We start from the raw sequence: 20,127 nt of genomic DNA, 5'->3' as shown, positions 1-20,127 counted from the left end.
GCAAAATCCAAACTCTTCCAGCCTAAATGTTCTTCTAGGTAAACCTGTTCTCCTTTTAATAGCAAACCTTTGAGAAAAAGTCACGTATCCCGGTGCAGCCTGATGCAGGCCACCCCTCTGCCGACACTACTCCCACCAAGGGGATTCAATTCTTCTTTGACTTGAGCTGTCCACAGTATGTGATACTGAACGATTCCCATCTTCACACTCCCCTCCACTGGGTTTTTACAACATGGTTGCCTCCTGGTTCTCCTTCTATGTTTAAGAATGCTCCTCCTCTGTCTTTACTGGTCAAACCTTAATGTTAACATTTTTCCCAGGATTCTATTCTTGGCTTTTCTCTTCTCAAACTAAACTCTCCCTTGGGATGGGGGAGAGGGAATGGAATATTTACACTCTGAGTTATCCCACATGTCCATAAATCAATATGACTAAATTAGAGTTCATCTGCTTCCTCCCCCACCCCTACCCCTACCAGCGCTCACCTCCATCATGGCACTGCTCTGCACTTGTTTATCTGGCTGTCTTCCCTGCCCTGGCATGCCTAGGGGATGGACACAACACACGTCAGGGAGGGGGCGACAACACAAACAAAGCAACGCATCCTACCGGAACTTAGGAATACGTAAAGAGTCCCCTATGTGAACCTCCCTGAACTACACAATGACAGTGTGACTATCTTGAGGGAAATGGAATGTATGTGTCTGTGTCAATGTCTGTGTGTGTGTGTGTGTGTGTATAATAATTTTTAAGATTATATATATACAAATACATGAAAAACTTTTGATATGTATATATAATACACACACACACACACACACATATATATATATTGTGTTTATATGTGTATTTGAATTTCCTGTGCTTCACCAAATGCCTGGCACAAACAGTGTGCTAATTCATAATTTTTGAATGAAAGAAGTCAAAAAAAGAATGGGATATCTGAAATAGGCTTTGAAGAATGGGTGGGATTTCAACAAAGGAAACCAGGAAAGCCCAGGGACAAGACAGAACTGATTAACTGCCTAGGCACATCAGGACAAATAATTACCAGAAACACGACAATGCTGAGGCACGGCTGACACAAGACTTTACAACTGAGCTGGAGACGCAATTTTGCAGGCAATAGGGAACACGCTAGGCCTTTAAGGCAATGCAGTTCATGACTGGAAAAGAAGAAACTAGCCCAGAGGACACCTCTTCTATAGCCAGCAAACGAAGTACCTAAGGGAGAAGAAATGAAGCCTTGAACTACAGCACCTGCGTGATTGACAGCAACTAGAGAAAAATAGAAAATCTTATTTTTAAGACAGTAAATAACAAACTTTTTGAATACTCAAGAACAATGGAATCAAATGAAGTATCAAAGGAAGTGAAAAACTTAAAGCACTAAAATTAATCTGAAAAGGAAAAAGGAATAAAGAATACATATAGCCTTGGGTTTCCTGAGTCAATCATGAATAGTACTGGATGTTGGAAGACACAGTGTACTGATGAGAGTCCATTACATATTCAAGAACCTCAACATGCATAAATTCACCATCAGTTGACAACTGCACTGTACACGCTTAGGACAAGCCACTGTGTAACTGGGAGCAAAGAGGTCACAGACTGGAACCCTACCGTGAAGCTGTTGTTGGCATTTTTTGTGCTTGCTTCAGCCACACTGGCATCGGAGAGGTCAACTTCATCAAATATGAGAGACTGTCGGTGAAAAAGAACACGAAACACATTAAACGAAAACCCAACGCGATGCTTTTCCCCCACGTTTTTGCTGTCAGGTCATGACTAGGCAGCTAAGTCAGGAATCAGGAATAGAAAACACAGGAAAAGCTGAGTTAGTGCTACTTCACGTTATCTTCTTAGGAAGGAGGAGCAAAACCGTAACATAAATCCCAAACCGAAAAGCCTCATCCCCAAGCCCCAGCACCCCACTGTTCCCAAGCAAATGCCCTGTGCACTCTGGAAGCCCCAAAAGCCACCGCTTCTGGGGAGCCTGCAGAGTGCACTGCACACTCACACACCAGCCAGTGTCGGGAACGTTCGAACGAGTCTTCCCGGGAGCCCCGGGCAGGTCACTGTTCCCAGGCTCGCTAAGTGACAGCTGAGAACGAGCCCTGCTCCAGAGCACGTGGAGTTTCTGAACCTTTGCAACCTTATTTTCCTCATGGCTATACATGTGCTCAATGCAGAGGCTAAGTGTGTTCTGCAGATAGAAGACGCCACTTCTTTTATAGGCTTATTAAAAGTTCCTCTTAACAACAACAAAAAAGAGCGTCAGTGGTAAAAACGTGCAAATTAGGACATTCTAGCAAAAAAAAAAAAGGTTAGGCTTGCCACCCTCAGTCAGGGAGCCTCTGGTCACACTCATTCAGGGTACTGCCAGCAAGGCAGGCCTAGCCACACATCTCTAGAACGGAAGAAGAGGGGGCTCTCCTTTTCTGACAGCTCCACAGACCCTCCGCAGCCCAGGATGTCTGGAGGCTTAGGCTGGTCTACCTCAGTTCACCCAATCTGACTACAAGTCTTGTTCCCTGACCGGAAGGGAATTCACAGTGTATCACAGGAGATGGAACAGACACAGCTCACTCGAAGGAAGAGACTATTTAAAGTGGGAGAGAGGAGAGGAGATGGAATCCCACGGAAGGTCACAATTTCTGCAGCAGAAAAAAGAAAATCGAACTTTTTCTTCTGTGTGTAACAGAAGGCGGCTGATTTGAGGGAGACCGCAGAGAAAGCAGAGTGTTTGAGCAAGAAGAGACGGGAGAGAGAGGGGTTTTGCACTGTAGCTAGGATACTGCTTAAGGAACCCACACCCCTTTTCAGAGTGCCTGGCTGGAGACCTGGTTCACCCGCTCACAGCTCCAGTTTCCCACCAAAGTGCACCCAGGGAGGCAGCAGGTGATGGCTCAAGTAGCTGGGTTCCTGCCTCCCACATGGGAGACCCCAATCAGGTGCCAGGCTCCTGGCTTTGGCCTGGCCCTGCTTTGGTTGTTGTGACCATAGGCGAGGGTGAACCACCAGAGGGAAGATCTGTCTCTGTGTTTCTTTCTCTCTGTGTCTCTGCTTTAGAAAAAAAAAAAAAGTGAAAACAAATAAGCAAAAACAAAGAGGAGCCAGTGGGAAAGGCACTCTGCAGTAGAGAGGCAGGGGCCAAGGCTGGAGGCCATCAGGCAGTCAATGCCGCCAGGAAGCGGCTGTGCCAAGTCTGCACGGAGCCACAGCAGGACCAGCTCAGGCCATAATGACTTTCCAAATAAGATTATCTTATTTGGTTCTTACTTCTACATAAGTATTTCGTTATTACTTCCATTGTGGCTGCATAAACTAAGAATTAGGTCAGTTTATTTGTTTTGCTAAGTGGTCTACACCTCCACTAATTATATGAGGGCCATATGTTTCTAAAAATGAACATGATTCAACTGGCACAGTAGCAAGAAATTTCAATGTTTATTTTATTTTTTGAGGGGCAGAGAGACAGAGGGAGAGATAGGCAGAGCAGAGCAAGCTCCCATCCACTGGTTCACTTCTAAGATGCCCACAAAGGAAAGACCAGGCTTGGATGAAAGGAGGAGTCAGGAACTCAATCCAGGTCTTGTATGTGGGTGGCAGGGACCCAGGCACTTGAACCACCTCCACAGTCTCCAAGGTTCTACATTAGCAGGAAGTTAGTTTCAGGAGTCAGAGCTGCACCTGAACACTGAACCCAGGTACTCTGATATGGGACACTGGTCTCTTAGCTACTAGGCTAAACATTCATCCTTTAATGTTTATTTTTGAAGCACCGCTAAAGCATTGGTTTTAGTGGAGGCTTATCATCACAAAAATTTCTCCAAAAATTACATTATCATTTTATTTAACTAATACATGAAAATTATTTCAAGTCTTTACTTCAATAGAATTGTTATTCTTGATTGCTGGCATAACGGATTTTGTGTCCGGCACCATGTAAGCACTTGGCATGCATCATCTTCCTTAAGCCTAGTGTCAACAACTCATGCTGTCCATGGCCACTCCACTGGAATGTGCTGGGAACAGGACACAAATTCTTGTCTGAATCCAGAGCATGAATTCTTGGCAACTGTAGCAACTCTCTATCATGGTCAGAGAAAAATTTCTAGGGTAAAAAGCAGCAGAAAAGGGGAAAACATAAGATTTGGGGTTAATTTTATTATATCTCATGTTTTATTTTATTTAGAAGGAAGGAAGGGGGAGAGAGAGAAAGTGAGAGGAAGAGAGAGAGAGAGAGGTCACACTAGAGACTTCCTATGAGATTATTCTTAGGAGCATGTCATGGGACTAACTCAAATAGAACCCCTAGGGATGGGGTGCAAGAAAGATCACATCCACGCTGCATTTATGAAAGAGTGTGATGCTACAGGGAGCTCCAAGACAAAATCAGCGCAAGCAACCATAATTTCAAATGCATCTACAACTTCCGGCGTTTGAAATGAATGTTCTTCCAAATTACCTTTGAGTCCTTTGCGTAATAAAGCGTGCGGCCTCGGAGTTTGAAGTATCGTTTTTTCCACCTTTGGAAAGAACTGGTCTGCTTCAGTAGTTGTCCCTCTTTAATACTCGTCTAGAGAAGAACAGAAGCACAAGGACATGGTTAACGCAAAATTCAGAGTCAGCGACACATTATCGTGAACATTTTATATAATATTCCCCGTGTCTTACAAACTATATGAGAGAATATTTCATTTTCATCACAGTTGAATCATGGGAACACATATGCAAAACCCCGAAGAAACAAAAGCAAATTTGACAGGGTTCTCTGCCTTCAAAGTGCTCTCCAGTGGAATGGAAGGCACGTGCACACAAACTAATACTTGCTATCCGGTGTGATGTGCACACCACCTCCTATGAACAGAGGCACAATGCAGTGCAAAGGTTAGACAAGCACGTGGGCTCTGCAGCCACGTGCCTTGTGATCAACTTCTGGCACACTGCTGGGGGGTCTGAAGCAAGTTACTAAACTTCTTCATGCCTTTCTTTACTCGTCTGGAAAGTGGGTATGACAACAGAACTCAACTTACAGGATTGTTGTGGGTAATGAATGAAAACCACATAAAGGATTTCCTGTGCAGCACACAGCAAGTGCCATTAAATGTCAGTTACAATGTGTATGTGGTATGATTAATTATCTTCATAAACACGTATATGAAGAGCTCTGCATGACGGGCCAGAGAACCAGTGGGACTTGCCTCAGTGGGAGTCAATGACCGCCACCAGCCTCCAAGAGGAAGGAGTCTTAAAAGGGATTATTAGAACGACGTCGGGTGGAGAAGGGCATTGCAGATACGTGCAAAGTTTAAAACAGCACGGCTGTTTGGAGAGTCTTCAAAGAGCATTCTGTTACAAACACAGCAAAGGACTTGCAAAGGGGAGTAGCAGATGTGGCTGGAAGGGGTAGGCCAGCTCTGTGACTTGGCTGGAGCCGGTGTTAAGTGCTTTATGAATGCCAGTGCATTCCACTGTCACCAACAACATACTCCAGACCTCTCTGACCTCATCTAGGACCCCCCCTCCCCCTCCAACCGCAGTGGCCACTTTGCTTTCAAGTGGGCATGCACGCTCCTGCCTGGGTCTGGACACCACCTATTCTCTCCTCTTGGTCTACTCTCCCCTTGGATTTCCATCTAGCCAACTCCTTCACCTCCTGCAAGTCTCAACCTTTGCAAAGCACCTGTTTAATACTACAATTTGTTCCTGCTCTCCATAGTTTCCCCATTGCAATCTTATTACCCACCCACACCAAATGCCTTCCCTCTTCTAATGCATAATTTAATTGACTTGCTTATTACGTTGATTGTGCCACTCCTATTAGAATATAAGGTTCCTGAGTTCATTATATCTAATAAAGTTAGATTTAATGTTTCTTCTTAATTGGAAGGAAAGAAGAAAGGGAGCACACTAGAGCCTTCCTATGAGATTGTCCTTACTGCACATGGCACAAAGACTGGTCCAAATAGACCCTATAGGGGTGGGGGTCAAAGAGGGATCACATAACTGAAGTCATTAAGAGTAATAACGTTATAATGAGCCTCCAGTACAAAAAGCTAGAACAAAAATCTTAAATCATCCCACTGGATTGCACACTGACATTTCCCAAGTGCCTAGAACATGACCTAGCACATATGATGATGAGATCCAGGTGAACACAAGACAGAGGCTGAGATGAAAACGTCTTCTATTTGCTTCCAGAGTTTATTTCCAACTTTTGCACCACACTGTCTCTTACCATCAACAAGACATGAAACATTAAGAAAGGCATATGGCCTCCACTAAAGGTAGTCGTTATATTAATATCCACTTTCAATTTCCATAAAAGATTTACGCTACAGCTTACTCGAAGATTGTCCCCCAGGAAATACTGTCCGATCATTACAATTTAGTGGTAACAAAATCCTTTGGAAACTCTGGACCACAGAGCTGATGTAGTGAGAGACAGACAGACTTGGTGCCGGGCTCCACCACACGCACAAAGCTGGGCAGGTCACTGCAACTCTCTCTGCCCTACTTTCCTTTTGTCAAAACTGGGAAGAACAGCATTAACTTCACAAGCTTGTCGCAACTAACTTAATTATAAGATAATTATAAGATAATGCCTGGAGAGCACTTAGTACACCGTCTGAGTAGGAGAAAACATTCGGTAAGTGGCAGAAAGTGTTATTATTATGATATCATTATGCTATTAAGTTCAGAGAGTATTTGCCAGGCATCAAATTATGAGCTTCCTGGAAGAAGTAAATAAGTGTCCACAGGCCACTGTCAGGGCAAATAACAGCTGGAGTAGATGGAAAGGATCAAGGGATGCGGTGATGGGAGACAAAATCCAGGACAATCTATCCGCAACAGGGAGTCTGCTTTTTATCCTAAGTGCAAAAAGCAAGTGAAATGTTTGAGGCAGGGAAGTGACACGGGGGAAATGGGTGAGAAAGGAAGTGGAGGAACAAACAGGTGGCTGCTGCAGGAGTCCCAGGAGAGGGAACACTGGGCTGTCACATCACCTATTGAGATGGAAAGAAACAGGAAGTTGAGAGGTTACGGGGGGGGGGGGGGGCAGTATCTGCTGGCCATGCTGGTAGAGATGAAGGAAGCAGTCTGGAAGCACCTGCCTTGAGCAACCAGATGCCAAAGACTGGGCAAGGAAGATGCTGATAGGGAGCATGCACTGTTTGAGAAAACCAGCTCAAACCATGGCTCCAAATATTCTCTCCTTAAATTCATATGGGCAGTGCCACGGACAGGAAGACTGAGTGAACTGGTGTTAACTGGTGCAAGCCATGAGTCCAGCTGATGTCAGAGTCTCCTGGGGAACAGCCCTGACCTGTCCCCAGAAGCCCTCACTCTCAGATCAGAGGTGAAAGGGGTCAGAAATTAGGGTTACCCATGCTGGACAGAACTCTGACCAGCCCACATGTGAAAGCTTCCCTTAGCGCTGTGTCTGGGAGGAGTGGTTGAGGCTCCTGATCCCCAAGCCTTTGCCACCAGAAACCTACGTCCCTGAGACAAGCATACTGCCAGAGCTGCCAATTTTATTTTATGATGCAAAAATTCCATAAAAACACTAATGATGCTGCCACATCTAGAGATATTTGTATCCAAATCATTCATTGTAGTGCAAATTGTTTTAAAAAGAAAAACCAAAGCAAAGGCTCCTGTAACAGCCAGCCCCTCCTTCATGCCCAATATGTGTTAATAAATGGAAGAATATTTCCCAAAGAACACGGGGGGGGGGGGGGGTTTCAAGTCAGTTTACACAATGGGGATTTGAGGACTTGGGAAGTTTAAGCAATGACAAAAAGGAGCTCTCTAAGAGAAAGAAACCTGGCCATGGATTTTCAAATTGCACCCAAAAAAGTGGTAAGACAAAAGGAGTGAGAGGAGTTCAGAGCAGGGAACATTCTACAAAGCCTAAAAAAGGTCTAACACATGCTTAGGGAGAATACTGGATGCACTGAACTATATGGGAGCCGGCATGGTGGCGTAGTAAAGCCACAGCCTGTGATGCCAGCATCCCAAATGGTGTCGATTTGTATCACAGCTGTTCGCCTCTGATCCAGCTCCCTGCTGATGGCCTGGGAAAAACAATGGAAGACGGCCCAAGTATTTGGACCCCTGCCGCCCATGTGGATGACCTCGAAGAAGCTTGTTGTAGCCATCTGAGGAGTGAATCAAAGGATGGAAGATCTCCGTGTATGTGTGTCTCTAACTCTTTGAAAAAGAAAACTTTAAAAAATTGTGGAAAAACTGAATTTAAAAAAGTTTATTTTGGTGCCACAATATTTGAAATCCATGTGTGGTTTTTGTTTGGTAATATGCATTTTCCATGAACTTTTTGAAGACCCCACACACATAGGATGGCAGGAAAATCTACAGACAAAAGCCAAAAAAGGACAGACCACCAGGAACAAGCTCAAGAGGGAGAGGCCTGTGAAGAAAGCAATTCCAGCCAGAAAGGAAAAAAAAAAAAAAAGAAGAAGAAAAGTGGAAGGACATCAGGGGATGCATGGAAAAGTACAGCTGTCTGAATTCAAAAAGAACCGACACAGTAAAAGCAGTGCAGACACAGGACCCATTATAGACCTGTGGGGGTCAAAAGATTAGGGAAGGGGCTGGCGCTGTGCCCTAGTGGGTTAAAGCCCTGGCCTGAAGCGCCAGCATCCCATTTGAGCGCCGGTTCAAGTCCCGGCTGCTCCATTTCCGATCCAGCTCTCTGTTATGGCCTGGGAAAGCAGTAGAAGGATGGCCCAAATCCTTGGGCCCCTGCACCCATGTGGGAGACCTAGAAGAAGCTCCTGGCCCCTGGCTTCAGATCTGCTCAGCTCTGGCCATTGCGGCCATCTGGGGAATGAACCAGCAGATGGAAGACACACACACACTCTCTCTCTCTCTCTCTCTCTCGCTCTCGCTCTCGCTCTCGCTCTGGCTCTACCTCTGTCTGTAACTCTGCCTTTCAAATAAATAAAATAACATACTAAAAAAAAAAAAAAGATTAGGGAAACACCTATGACTGACTTCAAGGGTACTGATGACAAAAACTCACAAAAAATAACGGCACTTTTTAAACTTTGACCAGGTTAGTGACATGAGTTATAACTGAGCATGTACTTTAACTTAATGGAAAATGGTTTAATCCTCAAATTCTCGTAAAGAAATGGTATTCAACCTTGCATGGACACCCATGTTACCGGGGTCTTAAAAATATTGACAGCTCGGTGCCAACTCCTCAAGAGGCCGCTGATTCCATGGGTCTAAGGGGCAGCCCAGAAATCAGGAACGTCTAAATGCCCAGGAAATTCCAAGGGCAGCCATGCGAGAGCACTGCTGCCTTGGCCTGCAGGAGGGTCCAACTGCACATCTACAGCAATCAGAGTTGCCCTCCACACCCACAGCCACAGCTTCTGTGTCCAAGGAATCAGCCAATGACAGGAAATGTTTGAAGAAAAAAAAAAAAAACAGTCTGATCTGGATTGACTATGTACAGGTGGAACCGTGGCCTGTGGCACCAGCATGCTATAAGGACACCAGTTCGAGTACCTTGATAATGTGCCTGAGGAAGCAGCAGAAGATGGTCCCCCAAGTGCTTGGGCCCCTGCACCAAAGTGGGAGTCCTGGAAGAAGCTCCTGGCTTCAGATCGGCCCAGTTCCAGCTGTTGCAGCCATTTGAGGAGTTAACCAGTAGATGGAAGATCACTTCTCTGTCTCTCCCTCTCTTGCTGTAACTCTACCATTCGAATAAATAAAATCTTTTTAAAAATGAGACAATGTGCGCAGGTTTTATGAAGATCCTGTGCTGTTTTATATAAGGGACTTGAGCATCTGCAGATTTAGGTGTCTGAGGGGGATCCTGTCACCCATTCCCCATGGACACCAGGGAACAGCTGCATATCTGCTGGAGTCCACACAGAGGCAAAGTTAGAAAAGCCTCCTCGAGCCGGCGCTGTGGCACAGTGGGTTAACGCCCTGGCCTGCAGTGCCGGCATCCCATATGGGCGCTGGTTCAAGACCCGGCTGCTCTACTTCTGATCCAGCTCTCTGCTATGGCCTGGGAAAGCAGTGGAAGGTGGCCCAAGTCTTTGGGCCTCTGCACCCGCAGGGGAGACTCGGAGGAAGCTCCTGGCTCCTGGCCTCGGATCAGTGCAGCTCCAGCCGTTGTGGCCAACTGGGGAGTGAACCAGCAGATGGAGGACCTGTCTCTCTCTGCCTCTCCTCTTTCTGTGGACTCTGACAAGAGAGAAAAGAGAAAGAGAGAAAAGAAGGAAGGAAGGAAGGAAGGAAGGAAGGAAGGAAGGAAGGAAGGAAGGAAGGAAGGAAGGAAGGAAGGAAATCAGTCGTATGGTTTTGTAAGACAATAAATGTTTGTGGTCTTGGATCACATATATTTTTGAGTCAAATAAAAGAATATGTTTCACAATTATTTGGCTAACATAATTCTAATTTTTTAAAGATTTATTTATTTACTTATTTGAAAGAGTTACAGAGAGGCAGAGGCAGAGAGAGAGAGAGAGAGGTCTTCCATCCATGGGTCACTCCCCAAATGGCCACAACGGCCAGAGCTGGGCTGATCCGAAACCAGGAGCAGGAGCTTCCTCCAGGTCTTCCACTTGGATGCAGGAGCCCACAGACCTGGGCCATCTTCCACTGCTTTCCCAGGCCATCCCAGAGAGCTAGATTGGAAGTGGAGCAGCTGGGACTCGAACCGTTGCCCATATGGGACGCGAGCAGTGCAGGTGGTGGCTTTACCCTCTATGCCACAGCGCTGACCCCTAATTCTAATTCTTAACGTAAATTCATAATGCCACTCCCAAATATGCTCACTTGTGTTCTCTGAATATGAAGCAGACCCTGCATTCATCTGTGTGGAGGGCATGCTTTCTGGATCCATGTTTGAAAACATGGGCACGAACCACACACAACGACCTGTCATGCTAACCAACGTAAAACTCTCCCAGGATCAGGAAAAACTATGAAGTGACTGTCTAAGTGGCACAATGGATGCTAAACCTCATGTGATGACATCACCCAGTTCTGGTCCCCTCTCATTCTCCTACTTTCTTGGTTCTCCTTGTCCTCATTAGCCCCTCCTGTCAATCAACCAACCAACATATATTACACAATTTCCAGTAGAAACGACGAGGTCTAGGTACAAGGAATTACCATGTCTATGATCAAGAACCTCATTTGAGGGCTGAGGGACAATTTTCATGTGCATCTCAGAAAGAAAAACCTGACTTGCGAACATTTGAAACACAAGTGGTCACTACCAAAGAGAAGATCTTCATTCTGGCTAACTGTGTGAATGACTAACTCCACAGCAAAGGAATCCATGCCAGCGGCGAGGGGAATCCCAACTCCTCACAACCCACAGGGGCACCCACTAATGATGCTTCCAGGTGGGGAAGCTCTGTGTCCCAGGAACCTGAGTTCCAAGTTGGAAGTAGGAGTCCAGCCTCTCCAATGGAAATCACATCCCATTTTTTCTTAATTTGGGGTAAGTCCCCAGGCCACTCTATCCCTCTATGGGTGTCATGGGCATACCTCCTGCTGAGAGAAGACAGGCGCTGTCCTTTTTTACTAAATCCCTCACAGCTAAGGACTTGCTGCCCTGCCTCTCCACTGCCTTTAGAAACGAAGCTGAGGTGCTGAGATAGAATTAGCCCTGATACAGCTGCAGAAGCATGAACAGGAAGGGCACTAGTAAACTGCGAGTTGAATTGCAACTGAAGATCAGGTGTCTTTTTGCCCTAGGCTGCATTATAAACTCCTCGGAGCCTGGGAAGTCCACCTCCTTTGTCTTTGTCCATTGTGAAGACTCCATTGTATTTGCATAAGTGATATACCCCTATACTTACATAAGTACTATAAATGGGTATGTTACATTTTCACATAAAATGTAACCCAAGTTCCAAAACAATCAGTTAATCAACAAACTACTTTTGGAACAAAACTAGCTGTAGACTTGGAGTCTGTATGTAGAGGAAAATGGGCAGAGTTACTGCGACAGTGATTGGTATAACTTTTTTTTGAAGCAAGAAGCCTTTTCAGGATCTGATGAAATCGATGCCCTCTCTCCAGGAACATGCACGCACACATTCACACTATAAATTACAAATGGTTGTAGGCGGTTCATGAACTTTCTGGATCCACCATAACCAAAAACAATGGCTTTCATACAACACCAAGTTGGATGAATCTTGTTGTTTTTTAAATAAATCAGGCCTTAATGTGGTTATGAGTAACAAATATTATTTTTTAATTTGTTCGCCAGTTAGCCTAATAGTCTCTTAACTGCAACGGAAACGGCGTAACTTAATATTACTTAAAAGGTTATGGGGCAATAACCAAAAATCTGGGTTCCTAACTTCTGTTGTAATTTCAGCAGTAGTGAATAACTGCAGCTCATAATCAAACCTATCCTAAAATACAAGACACGGCCTAACTTGGAAGTCTAAATATCCTTACTTATTCAATTTAAAAATGTGATTTTGAAGACACCTCCTTAATTTTTCCCCCAAAATCATTAACGAAAAAATTTTATGAAAGTGGAATGTTCCCCCTAAAAAAATACTGAACCAAAGTACTCATTCCTTCGGCACACCAAAAGACCTGAATATTTCCCGTCTACATGTTATGTTAGTCCCAGTTTATTTTCAAGCCAAGACTGGAGATGTGGGACCTACAGGGAAAACAGGCTATTTTCACTTGGAGACTAAGGACACTCTTAGCACCTACACCTCAGTAACCTCAAATCACCAAACAGCTGCAAGAGTCTCTAATGTCCTCTGCAGTTTTATGGTTGATTGGGAACAGTGCTCACTTGTGACTCCTGAAAGGCCAATACCATAGAGAAGTGAAAGGGCAATATGGAGGAAATACATCAGAAACCATAGTAGGAAGAAAGTATCAAAGATTGTATTATTCAAGTGCAGTGACTACTTTAAGTGTTATTTAAAAAAAAAAAATCTTAACTAGTTATTTATGATGAAAAAATATTACCAAAAATTGAGGGAAAAAGTTTAAAAATCATACTCAATGGTATGTTAAATAAAAATAATTATTAGCCTGGCCGGCGCCGTGGCTCAGTAGGCTAATCCTCCGCCTTGCGGCGCCGGCACACCGGGTTCTAGTCCCGGTCGGGGCACCGATCCTGTCCCGGTTGCCCCTCTTCCAGGCCAGCTCTCTGCTGTGGCCAGGGAGTGCAGTGGAGGATGGCCCAAGTGCTTGGGTTCTGCACCCCATGGGAGACCAGGATAGGCACCTGGCTCCTGCCATCGGAACAGCGCGGTGCGCCGGCCGCAGCGCGCTACCGCGGCGGCCATTGGAGGGTGAACCAACGGCAAAAGGAAGACCTTTCTCTCTGTCTCTCTCTCTCTCACTGTCCACTCTGCCTGTCAAAAAAAAAAAAAAAAAAAAATTATTAGCCTGATGAGAAAGGACTATGAAAATAAGTATTGGCTTAAAATTGAAAAGATTGCATCGTAAAACAATGGGAACATACTTTACTGACATGTACATTCAGAAACAATTCAGGTGGCTGGTGTTGTGGTGTAGCAGGTTAAGCTTCCACCTGCAATGCTAGCTTCCTGCTAATGCGCCTGGGAAAGCAGTGGAGGATGGCCCAAGTGCTTGGGCTCCTTCACCCACATGGGAGAACTGGGAGGAGCTCCTGGCTCCTGGGCCCTGGCTTTGGCCTGGCCCAAGCCTGGCTGTTGCAGTTATTTGGGGGAGTGAACCAGCAGGTGGAAGATCCATCTCTCTCTCTTCATTTTTTTTTTCTTATTTATTTAGTTGAAAGAGTTAACAGAGAGGCAGAGAGAGAGAGGTCCTCCATCTACTGGTTAACTCCACAAACGGCCGCAAAGGCCAGAGCTTCACCAATCCAAAGCCAGGAACCAGGAGATTCTTCCAGGTACCCCACATGGGGGCAGGGGCCCAAAGACCTGGGCCATCCTTCTCTGCTTTCCCAGGCCATAGCAGAGAGCTGGATCGGAAGTGGAGCGGCCATATGGGATGCCAGCACTGCAGGCAGCAACTTCACCCGCTACGACACAGTGCTGGCCCCTGTAACTCTTTCAAATAAATAACTCTTAAAAAAAAAAAAAAGAAAGAAAGAAACAATTAAGATGGTAATTTTTATGTCTGTGTTATTTATTGCCAATAAAAATAATTTGTTTTTGAAAAGATTACAAAACTGTTAAACAGCCTGGGAAGCCCTGGGGTTTTGTGTCCAAAGGGTTGTGTCAAAGCCTTCTACTATAACGAAGTTAGTGAGAGAAAGCCACACCACGTCAGTGTAATGGGTCCCGCAGGGCTGTCTCCCCAGACTTAGGCACATGTTTAAACTCTCATGTCTCACGCTGGTGGCGGATGGTTTAAGGCTGCAGGTTTGACCTAACCAGGGGTCCCCAGGTCACTGAGGAATGCCCCCAGATGGTGGCTTTCCCAGAAAGGGGTGGTTATTTAAGCTATTTAAGTTATTTAAGCTGAGCCCAGCTCTGCGCTCTCTGCGTCCTGCCTCACCACATGACCCAGCCAAGGCCAGTCTCCACAAACGGCAGATGGTGGGGCTGCCCAATCCAAACTCCAAGCTGAAATAAACATTTTCTTTCCCGGAAAAATCTCCTGTCCGGTATTTTGCTTGCACGAATGAAAGGCGGACCAATGCCGCAGACCGTAGACGACCGCTAACAATGCCGCAGGAAGGCAGCCCGGGCTCCCTGGCCAGGAGGCGCATCCCAGAGCTGTGTGGTGCTACATGGTACCAGACCTGGAGTCTCTTTTGACGATCGACCAATTCCTTGTCTTCCAGAGTCATCCACAAGCAAATTTGCTTTATCCGGAAAAGGCTTAAACTATGCATCATAGGCCCACTCCACTAACACACTGCTGTTTCCAGATGCTGCAAGGAGAAACACAGGAAGTGCCCGTTGTTCCTGCGCAGGAAGCAGTGGGAGGAGTTACGGGCTGCACCGCTGCCTGGGAGAGAGCCTCGCACTCTCAAACCCACGCACAACGTATTGAAATGCTGCAACAACACAACCTACCCAGACAATAAATCACTTGGAAATTCAAATTATATATATATATATATATATGTGTGTGTGTGTGTGTGTGTATGGATTTTTGTAAAGTTCTGTTTAAGGTAATTAGGAAGAAAACTTGATGTTTGGTAAATATTGTTTTAAGAAAGCAGAAACATGCGGCATGGTGGATTAAGACACTGCTTGGGATGCTGGTGTCCCATATCAGAGTACCTGGAGTGGACACCATCTCTGATCCAGCTTCCTACTAATGCACACCCCACGAGGCAGGAGAGGATGGCTCAGGTGGCCCCAGACACCCACATGGGAGACCCCAATGGAATTCCTGGCTCTAGGCTTTGGCCTGGCCCAGCCCTGGCTTTTGTAGGCATTTGGGGATTGAATAAGTAGATGGAAGATTTCTTTTTCTGTATTTCCCCCTCTCTCTCTGTCATTCTTTGCCCTCCAAATAAATAAAACCATACCAAAAAAGAAAGAAAGAAAGAAAGGAAGGAAGGAAGGAAGGAAGGAAGGAAGGAAGAAGAAGAAGAAGAAGAAGAAAGCATAAATAACCTACTTAATCTCCATGTCGTTAGTAGGCTACTCTTCTGAAATGAAAACCGGATTATATTATGCCACGGCTTCGTTAGCTGTCTCTTACCTGTAGCATAGAGTAGGGACCCCCATTCGGATCATAGAAGAGCTGAGCAGAACACTCCCTAGCCTCATGGCCTGCCCCTTCTAGCCCCTCTCTCCTCCCTCAATGTCCTCTCCTCAATCCGCTTGTCTTGGAATCTCCCATTCATCTCCACCCTGGCCCAGTACCACTGGCAGGTGAAGGCTTCCTGACCCCCACAAAAGAAGCAACCATGCCTCCTTCTGCCCCTCCAGTGGACCCTTATCCTGTTGCTGGAGCAGCACCAATGAAAGTGAATGGCATTGGTGTGCACATTTATGGTATGGAGGTTTTGCCTCTACCTAACACGCAGGAGGGCCTCCACACGCAAATCTCAGCCAAATGACTCCTAGTGACACTATAAAATGGTAAGTAAGGTGACTTCGGTTTTAAAACAAGGAAAAGATTAGAAAATGAGAAATCATTGGGCCTCTGGTTGAGAAGGAGCAATACGAATGAGTAAAGAGGAAACAATGGATGCCAATTATTCCAGCAGGTCTGAGCCTGTCCCCCGTGGATGACAACAGCAGGGATGATACACAAAGATGTACGTGCCCCAGGGGCTCTTGATGGATGAGGGTTGAGGAAAGACAGGCAGAGGGATACTGAGTGTCCCATCTATTCTGATTTTGTAAATATTGCTCGCTTCAAAATGTTCCTGACAGAGTCACTTCTGCAGCAAATTATGTCTCCCCTGACACACACCCCCGGTAACCAGTGTGATCTTCAGCATGGATTAATCTGCAATAAGTGAGGCTGTGGGGGATACTGAAATGTATAAGACACAGCCCCTGCCTTTGTGGATTCACAAACCTCCATGTTTTATAACGCACAGTGATTTTAAACTCTTGCAGAAAATAGAAAAACATTGTTGCTTCCCTTTAAAAGATTTAACTGGGATGCATTCATTCACATGAAAGTTAATCCTCAAAATACAAGCTCCGCTATGGCTGGCTAGACAAACACTTCTTATAAAAGCATAATACAAATCATTAATTTATAGCACCCTTAGGAAAGATAGCCACGTAATCAAAGTGTGGTTATGAAAAAAATCATGTAAGAAACATGTGGGTTCAAAAACTTCTAAATAATGCACCTACTAAGTGAAGAAACAGGGAATTATTTTTTAAAATACTTTATTATATTTTAATATTCAACCAGAAAAACAAAGTTAGTAATATATGTAAGAAGTGATTACCAGTGTTATTATTATGATGCCTGTTAAAGCAGGCATCATAATCTAATCTTATTCTCTTTTACAGTTTCTGGGAACAGGGATTAACGCACCTCTCTCCCCAGAAAACAGCCTGGAGACACACATATTTCACCACCACTCAATCCTACAATCTGACAGTTAGTGCTCTACAAGTATCTGACCCTCAGGGAAAATCAGGAAAAGGGCTGGCGCTGTAGCACAGTGGGTTAAGCCGCAGTCTGCCACACCCCAAATCCCACATGGGTGTTGGTTTGAGTCCTGGCTGCTCTATTTCCAATCTAGCTCCCTGCTAATGTACCTGGAAAATCATGGGAGGACGGCCCGAGTCCTTGGGCCCCTGAACCCCTAGAGGAAACCCAGATGAAGTTCCTGGCACCTGGCTTCAGTCTGGCCCAGCCCCGGCTGTTGCACCGCTTGGGGAGTGGACCAACGGGTGGAAGATCTCTCTATCTGTCTCTCCCTCTCTGTAATTTTGACTTTCAAATAAATAAAAAAAAATTTTTTTTAACTCAGTAAACCCATTTAGACTTCAACCGTAACCCAATAACCCAGTTTCTAGACATTAGAAACAAACAGGTAAACTTGGGCTTGAAAAATATTTTCAAAAAATAAGCTTTAAAAGTTGAATGAACTCTTATCCATCTGGTTTTCTGAGAGTGTTTTTAATCCAGTATCTTAAAGCTATGGAATTATTTATTTCACATCCCTTGCTTAAAGCAAAAGAGTGAACCAGTGAATGGAATATCTCTCTTTCTCTCTCTCTCTCTCTCTCTCTCTCTCTCTCCTTCTGTCTTTCTGTAACTCTTTCAAAAAATTTTTAAATTGGTATTCAATGAGCCTTTCATAAAGCTACAAATAATTGAAAAATCAGTCACTCTCTGACGTACCTGATGAGTGGACATTTTCAGTATACTGGCTTTTGGGGAGGAAGAAGTTAAACACGTGTGGTAAGGTGAGGAGATCAGTGACAATTCATACCTTTTACAGATGCCTCCGAATGTCTAGAAACTTCTCTAACTTCCACCAGTATTACCCAACATGACCCACTTACTTCTTTTCTAGGGAGTGTACTTCAGAGTGATGGGAGCAATGTGTGTTAGGAGCTTGCAGCACTACATTTTCCAGGTGTCACTCTCTCCTGTCCTGACCACAGTGGGCCTTCTGTATCCAAAGCTTTAACTAGCTGGAGGTTGGAAATATTTGGGGTGGGAGGGCGGGGTGGATTTGCACCTTACTGAACATACACGAACTCTTCCCACTCATCACTATTTCCTAAGTAATAAATTATTGGCCTAGCACTTACATTGAACTAGGTATTATAAATAATCTAGGGATGATTTAAAGTCTTTGGAAAGATGTGCAACGGCTATGACATTTTATATGAGAGACTTAAGCATCCACAGACTTTAGTATTTTCAGGGAATCCTGGACCCAATCCCCCACAGATACCGAGGGAGGATTTTTCTGTCTATTCTGTCCTTCAACACAGGATTTTTCATTGCCCTATCCATTTTTTTACCCATTTGTCATAAAGGCCACCAGAAGGCTGTGCTGCACCTCCCCGGTGCCTACACAGAAGCTGCAACATCATGATCTCTTCGACCATATCCAATGATGAGACTCTTTTTTTTTTTTTAATTTATTTGACAGGTAGAGTTATAGACAGTGAGAGAGAGACAGAGAGAAACGTCTTCCTTCCATTGGTTCACTTCCCAAATGGCCGCTACAGCTGGAGCTGCGCCAATCTGAAGTGAGGAGCCAGGTGCTTCCTCCTGGTCTCCCATGTGGGTGCAGAGCCCAAGCACTTGGGCCATCCTCCACTGCCTTCCTGGGTCACAACAGAGAGCTGGACTGGAAGAGGAGCAACCAGGACTAGAACTCAGCGCCCATGTGGGATGCCGGCGCCACATGTGGAAGACCAACCAAGTGAGCCACGGCGCCAGCCGATGACTCTTTAGTTTACAGACCTCAGCCTCAGGAGTATAAATAACACCTGCACATCACCGTGTGCTATGATGGGACGTGACGTAATGGATATGAAAGAACGTGTAATTCTTTTAAACTGTGGTATGTCAACATATTACCATCATTAACATTAATTCTCATTAGTAAGCATTGCTTATCACAGGAAAGACTTCATTTTCTTAAATGCGTGCCTCTCCACTCCTCCTGCCATTGCCCTGGTTCAAGCTCCCTTGAACTCAACAGTTTCCTGAATGTTCTCTGTGCTGTCTGTTCTTCCCACTCTGTACAGAATTATCTTTGAAATAAAGATTTGATCCTGCCAAATTCAGGTTTAGTATGGCCAGTAGTTTCCCATCACCACCGGTATAATTCTAGACTTCTGAATTCAAGACTTTTTCCTTCCACAAGGGACACATTTTCTTCAACAGCCTCATCGTCAGCAGTCCTCCAAAGTTCTACTCTCTTCACAGTAAAGTAACAGAGAAGTGCTTTCTAGACGCCAAGGACACCATGGTCCCGAAGTCCAAGTTTCGTCACTAGCTCTTTGTTCTACTCACTATTGCCCTCTGCTGCTGCTTCTACAACTCCCAGCCCAGCTATCACTCATCAGGGCTGAGGCCACTATCACACTCTGCGCTCAGACCGAAGCTCCAGCATTAATCACGCTGTAGAGGAATGAGTTTCTCTCAGAGTTTCTCAAGGGTGGAAACTGTATCTCATTTATTTTGCTAGCTCACATAGGGCCAAATGTCTGATAACTTAGAAAACAATATAAGCTAACTGATTTACTGAAGAAGCAGAAAACAAATAGTAAAAATTACAAGGACTAAGACTTTTTTTTCCCCTCTGATAGGTGTATGAGGAATTCAAGGGTGAGAGATATTTCCATTTTCCTTTCCAGTGAGTCACTACATTGACAGAAAGTCTGAAAGAAATAGACCTGACTCCTGCAAAGAGCAGAAGATTGGGTTCTTCTTCTGGCTCCACCGTACACTAGTCCTGGGACCCCAAATAAGTAACAACATCCATGGACATCTGCAAGGTGACGGTAACTATCTCCTGCCTTGTGTTCCTCAGAGCTGCTGGGATGAACAAAGTGATAGGCAACTAGCTCGTAGAAGCTCCCAAGTGGCACAGAAATATAAAGGATCATAAGTAAGGTACTGGTTCAGCAGGACACGCTTTTGGGAATGGGTGTTTTAACTGGGACTGCTACAAGTTAAACAGATAATCCGGAACAG

General features: G+C 45.0%; 1 protein-coding gene across 3 annotated transcripts in view; it reads right to left on the bottom strand.

Moving 5' to 3' along the window:
* The window catches only part of DGKH (diacylglycerol kinase eta), a 202,672-nt gene that overhangs the window by 113,946 nt on the left and 68,599 nt on the right, over positions 1-20,127 (bottom strand). For all 3 annotated transcript variants that reach the window (XM_062194120.1, XM_062194119.1, XM_062194122.1), the window contains exons 2-3: positions 4,472-4,582; positions 1,624-1,704 (exon numbers count right to left, since the gene is read on the bottom strand). In XM_062194120.1, coding sequence (XP_062050104.1) covers positions 1,624-1,704; positions 4,472-4,582 — 192 coding nt within the window. The remainder of the gene's footprint in view (positions 1-1,623; positions 1,705-4,471; positions 4,583-20,127) is intronic.

The sequence above is a fragment of the Lepus europaeus genome, chromosome 6, assembly GCF_033115175.1.
Source record: "Lepus europaeus isolate LE1 chromosome 6, mLepTim1.pri, whole genome shotgun sequence".
Classification (NCBI taxonomy): domain Eukaryota; kingdom Metazoa; phylum Chordata; class Mammalia; order Lagomorpha; family Leporidae; genus Lepus; species Lepus europaeus.
This window is presented reverse-complemented; position numbering and strand designations above follow the sequence as displayed.